The sequence below is a fragment of the Salmo salar genome, chromosome ssa17 (assembly GCF_905237065.1).
Source record: "Salmo salar chromosome ssa17, Ssal_v3.1, whole genome shotgun sequence".
NCBI classification, from domain to species: Eukaryota; Metazoa; Chordata; class Actinopteri; order Salmoniformes; family Salmonidae; genus Salmo; species Salmo salar.
In genome coordinates, this window is record NC_059458.1 from 34,308,243 (window position 1) to 34,318,337 (window position 10,095).

The 10,095-nt window shown below is 42.9% G+C and overlaps 1 protein-coding gene across 2 annotated transcripts in view; it reads left to right on the forward strand.

Moving 5' to 3' along the window:
* Positions 1 to 7,514: 7,514 nt before the first annotated feature.
* Positions 7,515 to 10,095, forward strand: part of LOC106594895 (dachshund homolog 1) — an 83,175-nt gene continuing 80,594 nt past the window's right edge. Inside the window, exon 1 of one of the 2 annotated variants that reach the window (XM_045699542.1) lies at positions 7,515 to 8,417. In XM_045699542.1, the coding sequence (XP_045555498.1) occupies positions 7,867 to 8,417 (551 nt within the window). In that variant the 5' untranslated portion in view covers positions 7,515 to 7,866. The remainder of the gene's footprint in view (positions 8,418 to 10,095) is intronic. The other variant, XM_045699543.1, reaches the window with a different exon arrangement.

Sequence of the window (10,095 nt, forward strand, 5' to 3'; positions counted from 1 at the left end):
TACATCAATGACATTCAGTGCATTTGGTGTGGTTATACTCTTATGACATGACCGATCGTGTGGAACATTAAATGCTTTAATTAATGACATTGTGGTGGGTATTTTCAACAGGCAGCACTAGCTCTGACAGTCCCACTAATTGCTCTGCAGATGAATGATTATTTCTGCCTTAATGCATCTGTTGCCTTTAATATGACTGCTGGAAAGATTTCATTAGTGTTTCGCCATGGCAACAAAGATGTACTTACACTGGTTGCTATAGTACTCCTGTGGCTGTGAATTCTACTGTACATTAGGCTACCCCCTTGAAGAAAAACTATAAGACTTTCAACATCGGCACCATACGTGAAAATATCTACCCAGCTATTCCTTTACCTTTCTATTATATCAAATGTTTTTACAGCATTAAGACATAAACTCAGCAAAAAACGAAATGTCCCCTTTTCAGGACCCTGTCTTTCAAAGATAATTCATAAAAATCTAAATAACTTCACAGATCTTCATTGTAAAGGGTTTAAACACTGTTTCCCATGCTTGTTCAATGAACCATAAACAATTAATGAACATGCTCCTGTGGAACGGTCGTTAAGACACTAACTAACAGCTTACAGACGGTAGGCAATTAAGGTCACAGTTATGAAAACTTAGGATACTGACTCTGAAAAACACCAAAGAAAGGTGCCCAGGGTCCCTGCTCATCTGCATGAATGTGCCTTAGGCATGCTGCAAGGAGGCATGAGGACTGCAGGTGTGGCCAGGGCAATAAATTGCAATGTCCGTACTGTGAGACGCCTAAGACAGCGCTACACGGAGACAGGACGGACAGCTGATTGTCCTCGCAGTGGCAGACCACGTGTAACAACACCTGCACAGGATCGGTACATTCGAACATCACACCTGCGGGACAGGTACAGGATGGCAACAACAACTGCCCGAGTTACACCAGGAATGCACAATCCCTCCATCAGTGCTCAGACTGTCCGCAATAGGCTGAGAGAGGCTGGACTGAGGGCTTGTAGGCCTGTTGAAAGGCAGGTCCTCACTAGACATCACCGGCAACAACGCCGCCTATAGGCACAACCCCACCATCACCAGACCAGACAGGACTGGCAAAAAGTGCTCTTCACTGACGAGTCGCGGCTTCGTCTCACCGGAGGTGATGGTCGGATTTTCGTTTATCGTCGAAGGAATGAGCGTTGCACCGAGGCCTGTACTCTGGAGCGGGATTGGAGGTGGAGGGTCCGTCATGGTCTGGGGCAGTGTGTCACGGCATCATCTGACTGAGCTTGTTGTCATTGCAGGCAATCTCAACGCTATGCGTTACAGGGAAGACATCCTCCTCCGTCATGTGGTACCCTTCCTGCAGGCTCATCCTGACATGACCCTCCAGCATGACAATGCCACCAGCCATACTGCTCGTTCTGTGCGTGATTTCTGCAAGACAGGAATGTCAGTGTTCTGCCATGGCCAGCGAAGAGCCCAGGTCTCAATCCCATTGAGCACATCTGGGACCTGTTGGTTCGGAGGGTGAGGGCTAGGGCCATTCCCCCTAGAAATGTCGGGGAACTTGCAGGTGCCTTGGTGGAAGAGTGGGGTAACATCTCACAGCAAAAACTGACAAATCTCGTCCAGTCCAAAAGGAGGAGATGCTCTGTAGTACTTAATGCAGCTGGTGGCCACACCAGATACTGACTGTTACTTTTGATTTTGACCCCCCCTTTGTTCAGGGACACATTATTCCATTGCTGTTAGTCACATGTCTGTGGAACTTGTTCAGTTTATGTCTCAGTTGTTGAATCTTGTTATGTTCATACAAATATTTACACATGTTAAGTTTGCTGAAAATAAACGCAGTTGGCAGTGAGAGGACGTTTCTTTTTTTGCTGAGTTTATGTTTGTGCCTTTTGTACTTTCAATACTCAGTAGGTTGATCCTTATCACGTGTCTAGTCTAGTGGTTATCTGAGGAGCCTCGTCTAGATCAAGCTAAACATCCAGCATTCTTTTCAGGAACTGTTTTTGTTTAATGTTGACCTTGCCATTACAAATACCCATTAATAACAGTGTAAACTCTTCTGCTTGTTTAATTCCTTTAAAATTCATAACTAGGATATTGGATAATAAACAATTAAGAGCATCGTTAAAGCTCATTAGAGAAGAGAATGGATTAATTGTGATTAGAATATGTTTAACAACTTCCCAACATCTTTTAGTGACTTTGTTGTTTGGACAGGTTCCAATATGATTAGATCTATAATGAGCTATTCCTCTATCTACCTAGATGCTTAACATATAGCACCTCTATTATTTCTGCATTCATTCATTCATTCATTCATTAATGAATTGCGTTCATTAGAGTGTTGTTAATTGAATAAGGATCCATGAGGCCAGTGATCAGTGATAGCAGCAACCTTCACAGAGGCAGCAACCTTCACAGAGGCCTCGACGGGTAAACTCCCTTGTGTTTTTACACTTATAATGAAATATCCTTTATCAAATTAGAATTTTGTGTGTTCAACTATGTAATGATGGATATGATTATATATATTATATTCCCCTTGATTAGATTATTGGAACGACTCATTGACGCAGTGAATTGCACTAGGATCTTGTGTTTAACAGGTGGACAACATCTGCTCTTAATCAGTGGCTATTGCATATTGTTTGGTTCATAAATGTATTCTCAATAATAACCTCTAGTCGTCAACAATTTATGTTAATTCAATCTTCCACAATGAGATTGACTTTATACTTTTTCAATGACTCTTCATGTCTTTATGTGGCGATTCTGTTGACCTCATACTTCATTACAACTTTATTACCAGTTTACTGCTGTCTGGCACTGACCAGGGAGCTGCTTCTTCACTAGCAACATCTACAGTCTACTAACTACACCTAACTTTGCCTCTCTGTCAGTTGACTTGATATGTACACTCTTAGAAAAAAGGGTTCCAAAAGGGTTCTTAGGCTGTCCCTATAGGAGAACCCTTTTTGGTTCCAGGTAGAACCCTTTTTTGGTTCCAGGTAGAACCCTTTTTTGGTTCCAGGTAGAACCCTTTTTTGGTTCCAGGTAGAACCCTTTTTTGGTTTCAGGTAGAACCCTTTTGGGTTTCATGTAGCTGTGGAAAGGGTTCTACCTGAAACCAAAATGGGTTCTTCAAAGGGTTCTGCTATGGGGACAGCTGAAGAATCCTTTTAGCTTCTAGACAGCACCTTTTTTTCTCAGGGTGTTAGCTATTTTTCTCACTCACTCAACACAGTTTTTTTTCAGTTGGATGCACAAGGTCAAATTGAGTCAACTCAACTAAGAAAAACAAGTAAGCTACTTTCGACACAAAAATGAGGCAAGCAAGATCAAGTGTATTTGGCTCATTAATCTCTTTGTTTCCTTCAACCTGTTCTGTGCCACTGGCACCGTTCATTACCTCCTCACCTCAAACTCTAACTAAATCAATCCCCATCATCACCACATCAGCTCTCTCTCCTTCTCTCTCTCTCTCACTCTCTCTCTCTTCCTCATTTTCTTTAAATCTCTCTCTCTCACTCCCTCTCTCTCTCTTTCGCTCTCTCTCTTTCGCTCTCTCTCCCTCCCCCCTCTCTCTCTTTCTTTCTCTCTCTCTCCCTCTTTCTCCCTCTCTCTCTCTTTCTCTCTCTCTCCCTCTTTCTCCCTCTCTCCCTCTCTCTCTCTCTCTCTCTCTCTCCCTCTGTCCCTCCATCTCCACACCTACATGAGTCTGAACTGTGACTGTCCATCCGTTTCTAAAGCTTAATCTGGTCCTATTAACCTAGGGATCTAACCAACGGACATGTTCAGACTGGTCTGATACAGGGAGAGAAAAACAACACATCCATTCTAATGGGTCGTGTTGTGACAGGGGTCTTCATGATGATTTATGGTGTGCTGTTAGGCCTGATAACTGACGCTGAGGCTCCACACTTGTTTCAATTAGCACCGCTGAAGGTCACGTTGCCGCGGACTACAGCTCATTTCCATACGCATAATCAATTTCCATTATCATCGATGACACGGGAGCATTCTGGAACTCTGTGTTGATTTGGGTCCTAATGGCTGATTCAGCTCCTGACGGAAAGACTTGTCTGTTAGGATTATGGCTGAGAGTGGTTGGGACTGATTTCAAAATCTCTCTCTCTCTCTTTATCTCTGTCTCTCTCTTTACTACCTCTCTCTCTCTTTATCTTGGTCTCTGTCTCTCTACTACCTCTCTCTCTTTATCTTTATCTCTGTCTCTCTCTTTACTACCTCTCTCTATCTTGGTCTCTGTCTCTCTCTTTATTACCTCTCTCTCTTTCTCTTGCTCTTCCTCACCCACTGACCCGAGGCCTCTTGATAGAGATGAAGCGTTAAAGATGTTGTTATTTACTTAATGAGAATGGATAGAGTGGTATTTATGCCTCATCAGTCTGATGTGGTTGTCCTGAGTATCTACCCCTGCAGGGTAGAGTGGGACTGACAGCACACTGACTAACAGACACAGGATGTCACCACCATAGATATATAATTATCTATTACAGAAATAGAATGGGAATGTCAGTTCTAGTCATTATATTTCTATGTTCCTTACACCATTCTTCAGCAGCGACAGAGAGCCCTCACACAGTGGCCTTCAGCTTTTCAAATATGTTTTGGGTGGAATTTGGCGCCCTATTTGAGGTTTATTACTGGCTGGATGGTGCTCATTTGACATTGAAGTACACTTCTGATATTATGTGTGTAAATCAATTTGCCGCTATAAACCGGCGATTAGGCCGCATCTGGCCCGTGGGCCGCAGGTTTCAGACCCGTGGCATAGACTTTTTCCTCCAATAGGTGGCCATTCCCCCTCTCCATGTCTTTTAGTGAGTCTTGACATTTAAAATGTCTATTTGCTGGTAAAAAGCCATCTCAGCAGGAGATAAAGCAGGAGTTTCCAAAGACAAAAGTCAAGTTCAGTTCTCTCTCTTCTCTCCTGGGAGATGCTGAAAGCTAAGCATAATTAAGCACATTTGATTAGAATCAAGCTTGACTTCTTCAGTTGACTTTTAATGAATGCAAATCAGGCATCTACATCCCTAAGATTAATTCCAGCCAATTAAAAAACACAAGAGGCTTATTCAAAAGAGGGATGGGGAAGCAGAAAAAAAGAGTGAAAAGACCTTTAAGCTGAATAAAGAGACTTTTCTCTCCACCTCCTCTTCATAACACGCTCTCTTGAGGTTTTCTTCTCTCCCTCTGCGACTTAGATCATTATCAACGTGATGTCCCGTTAAAGCACTGTGCATTCCTATGGAAACGAGGCTATATATCGGATAAAACAAAGGTGCATCGAAAAGCTCCAATATCCTCATTGTTCACTTGATGCCTTTAATTTACAGATAATGTGTATATTCCGTGTTTTCTTTTGTGTTTTTTTTTTACATTTGTGTAATTTGGCAGATGCGACTTACATTTAGAGCGTTGTGCATTCATCTTAAGGTAACTAAGTGAGACAACCCCATATCACTAACCACGGCCATCCATTTCATGCGAATGAATTACCTGGGGAAAAAAGTCACGACCAGGCTGATGGAAACATGAAATGCTGGTACAATTTCATAAATGCCGACAGACAATTTGTTCGTTCGACATGGTGGGATCTTTTTGTGTCGCTAAAATTCATTATGCGAGAAATAGCGGTTCAAACGCCTTTATTCGCAAATATTGATATAATAACCATCATATCGAAGTAAACTTGGTGTCACGCGATGATATGTTCTGTTGTCCTCCCACTACGACTCGGGACAGCACGCAGTTTATTAGGCTACAGAGGAAATAAATTATGATGAACTTCACAGGATGGTGAAAGTACAAGGTGATGAGCTTGATGCTTCTTTCCAATAAATATCGAGGGTCTTATTCTGGTGACACCATGATCGATGCTTGGTTGCCGTTTGACAAATAAAAATAATATCGCTCTTAAACATAATAATGTCATAATGTAGGTAGCTGTTGGCTAGAGCGCATGCGCCAATACCAACGTGGGAACATGTTCTATAGGCCTATAGGCTAACGCAACTGTTTTAGTGACAACACCATCAGTAGGGATGAAAATGCGATGGAATCCCAATTAACCATTTTTCATTCGGCATATAGGAATTTAACAGCAAAATACATTTTGAATTGCATGTACACTACCGTTCAAAAGTTTGGGGTCACTTAGAAATGTCCTTGTTTTTGTCCATTTTGTCCATTAAAATAACATCAAGTTGATCAGAAATACAGTGTAGACATTGTTTATGTTGTAAATGACTATTGTAGCAGGAAACGGCTGATTATTAATGGAATATCTACATAGGCGTACAGACGCCCATTATCAGCAACCATCACTCCTGTGTTCCAATGGCACGTTGTGTTAGCTAATCCAAGTTTATCATTTTAAAAGGCTAATTGATCATTAGAAAACCCTTTTGCAATTATGTTAGCACAGCTGAAAACTGTTGTCCTGATTAAAGAAGCAATCAAACTGGCTATTTGTGGGTTCGAGTACAGGCTCAAAATGGCCAGAAACAAAGACCTTTCTTCTGAAACTCATCAGTCTATTCTTGTTCTGAGAAATGAAGGCTATTCCATGCAAGAAATTGCCAAGAAACTGAAGATCTCGTACAACGCTGTGTACTACTCCCGTCACAGAACAGCGCAAACTGGCTCTAACCAGAATCGAAAGAGGCTCCGGTGCACAACTGAGCTAGAGGACATGTACATTAGAGTGTCTAGTTTGAGAAACAGACCTCTCAACAGCGAAGAGAGGACTCCGGGATGCTGGCCTTCTATGTAGATATTCCATAAGAAATCTGCTGTTCCAGCTACAATAGTCATTTACAACATAAATAATGTGTCTACACTGTATTTCTGATCAATTTGATGTTATTTTAATAGACAAAAAATGTGCTTTTCTTTGAAAAACAAGGACATTTCTAAGTGACCCAAACTTTTGAACGGTAGTGTATGTCATCACGCACAGTTTTCTATCCGCAAAAAGTTATTTTGATGGAAACATCTCTGGTTGGAAAATGTGGCCAAGTGGATGGAAACTAGCTGTTGTCAGCACATTTATTCCTCGATAATCAGCGAAGTCAGTGCTAGTGTCATTATTTATCTTTTTGAGCGGAGTCAATTAGCCTATATGCTTTTTTTGTGCAGAGAAGAGAGTCTCCAAACCTCAGTCTCCCCAGCATTAGCAGGGAACTGTCAAAGGCATGCATTTGAGGGGTTGTGGAGGCGCAGTCCCTAATGTGGTGTGTGACAGGAAGATGGGGGTGGGGGCTTGAGGAGGGTCAGAGGTTAAAGTCAGGGTCCTCTTGTCTGTCCCTCTTCTCCCCCTTTAGAGGGTCCTTTTGGAGGGGTTATTATTTCTAAGCAGTGGGCACCTTCCACATTCTGAATAGTCAATATCCTACAGTTCAAATCCAGTGGCGAGGTATAGCATTATCTCCAGAGCTTGTGCTGCTTATACCAATTATTCATCAACGTATTCAGTTTCTATTCCAGTTTTATTCTAGCCTAATGGACCGCATGTTCTGAACACCGTCAACAGATGCGTGTGATGTTGTTCTAAGAATATTTAGAGGCTCCTCCTCTTTTTCATGATGTGACAGTATCATCCCGTCCGCGAGCTCCTCACTCTAGCTCAATTCTGTCATCGGTATCCTGACGCACGGACCCGTTATCCCGCTCACTGCATCTCCAAAGACATTTCTCAGCTTAACAAAATAAAAACTACCGACGAGCTCTCAACTCTTCGATTTCTGTTTCTGACGCGACACTTTTTTTAGACTACACTTGACTTTCGGGACTTTCAGCTTGTTTCTTTTTTAAATCCAGATTTGGATCATGGCCTCTCCGGCTGCTCTCATGCCCTCGGCTCCTGTCGTCCAACCGCCTCCGATACAGACTTCACCGGCGACCAACTCTCCGCCACCAGCAACCACGTCCTCATCCCCTTCACCGTCTATCGCGCCCACCGGACTGAACCCTTTCAGCGCGGACCTCTTACCAGTACCTGTCGGTAGCCCGGGCGCACCGGTCGACGTCCTGCCCGGTAAACCGGTGTATTCTACCCCGTCGCCGGTTGAGAACACTCCACAAAACAACGAGGTTAAAATGGTCGAGGTCAGAGGCGCCAAGCTCGCCTCTTTCACGGTAAAAGACAACGAGCTAATCTGCCTCCCGCAGGCGTTCGACCTGTTTCTGAAACACTTGGTCGGCGGACTGCACACGGTCTATACCAAGCTGAAGCGGCTCCAGATCACACCGGTGGTCTGTAACGTGGAACAGGTCCGCATCCTCCGGGGCCTCGGAGCTATCCAACCGGGAGTGAACCGGTGTAAACTCATCTCCAGGAGAGACTTCGAGACGCTGTACAATGACTGTACTAACGCCAGGTGAGTTGGTTTCCATGGTGCCCTCGTCTATCTCTGGTGTCTTTAGAAAGAGTTGAAGCGACCGAACAATGCAACATTGTTGAAATAATGACACCTTTTCCAATCTTTTAAAAGTGTTTCAGTTGCACAAATTGAGTCTCTGCAAATATGTGTAGGTGTGCTTAATGTTTTTTTTTTTGCGGCGCACACACACACTCTCTCTCTCTCTCTCTCTCTCTCGTGTCTTTGCATTTAACACTGTTAGTTACTCTGAGAAAATGATTCTTCACAGAAATTAATTAATTTTCATTTGGCCCAAAGCGGCAGTTTAAATCAGGGGCTGCTGACATACTATGTTTCTCTGTCGTCGTTTTCTGCTTGTAGTGTAACTGCCTTCTCATATCAATCAGTTGTAGCCCTGAGGAGGAGCTCATCACTGGAGAGATACACTTTGACATGTCTATTTCTCTATATTTATGATTTAATTATGTAAATAGGCTGGTCTCTGTAACTCTCTGTGTGACCTGCTGTTTGACTCATTAGCACTGAGATGACAGAGTCAGCGTACAGAGTCAGCGCCTCAAATGGCACCCTATTCCTTATGTAGTGCACTACTTTTGACCAAAGCCCTATGGACCATCGTCAAAAGTAGTGCACTACATAGGGAATAGGGTGCTATTTGGAATAACCCTGAACACATTCTTGACCCAGGAAATTAAAAAGTTAATAACAGAAAGGATGTGATTTATTTATTTGATTAATCCCTTAATCAGTTGTTCAGTGCAATTTGAAAGTGAAAATGCTGTTGGGAAAGAGTTGGTTTAGCCTCTGTCCTCTCCAGATTTTTACAGGTTAAAGACGTATTTCTTGTAAAAGGCTACTTTTGACATTTATTAATTTACTCATATGAACCATCCAGTCTTCCATGTCTTTGGCAGGGTTTGTTCCACAATAGCCTCTCCAGCAACTATGTGTGACTCACCGATGACGCCACTCTGAGTCAAAGCCTTTCGTTTTGGCTTCACTCAGACCTCAGTCATAATCCACAGTTACACACCAATGAGTTGCGGTTGAGATCACAGGTGTTTATGTTCATGCCAGTAACTTAGAATAGTACTAGTTCCCGAAAGAGAAGCTTTGTTTAACGAGGCAATCTGATCTTCTTGTCTCTCACACAAAGACAAGGTTCCATTTAGTTACAGCAAGCACATCAAAACAAGTCCAGGTCAAATCCTGTTTCCCACTCATAGAACGATATGTCTCCAGTTTAAAGATAGTTTATCTTTGCCATATAGACGTTAGTTATTCATCTCTTCCTGTATGTATGGATCTTGTTCATCTGTAGTGATAATAATCTAGAACAGATGTTACAGAAAACCCTATAGTTTTACATCACTGTCAGGAGAGAGGGAGAGAGGAGAGAGAGAGGGAGAGAGGGAGAGAGAATAGAGGGAGAGAGGGAGACACACCTTTGACTCTCTGGGTCTTTTCATGTCTATAGAGAGGGTCCTCTCATCTGACAGTGTGATTAAACTCTCCTACACACACACACTCTCTCTCTCTGATGTGTGTGTTGTGAAGGGTAAGGACAGAGATAATATGTGCGTGTTTGGGCCAGTGATGATAGCCAGGGACATTATTACTGTGCTGCTAGAAAAAGCCACCTGCCATCTCTCAGGGGGTGTGGTCTCTCTGATCC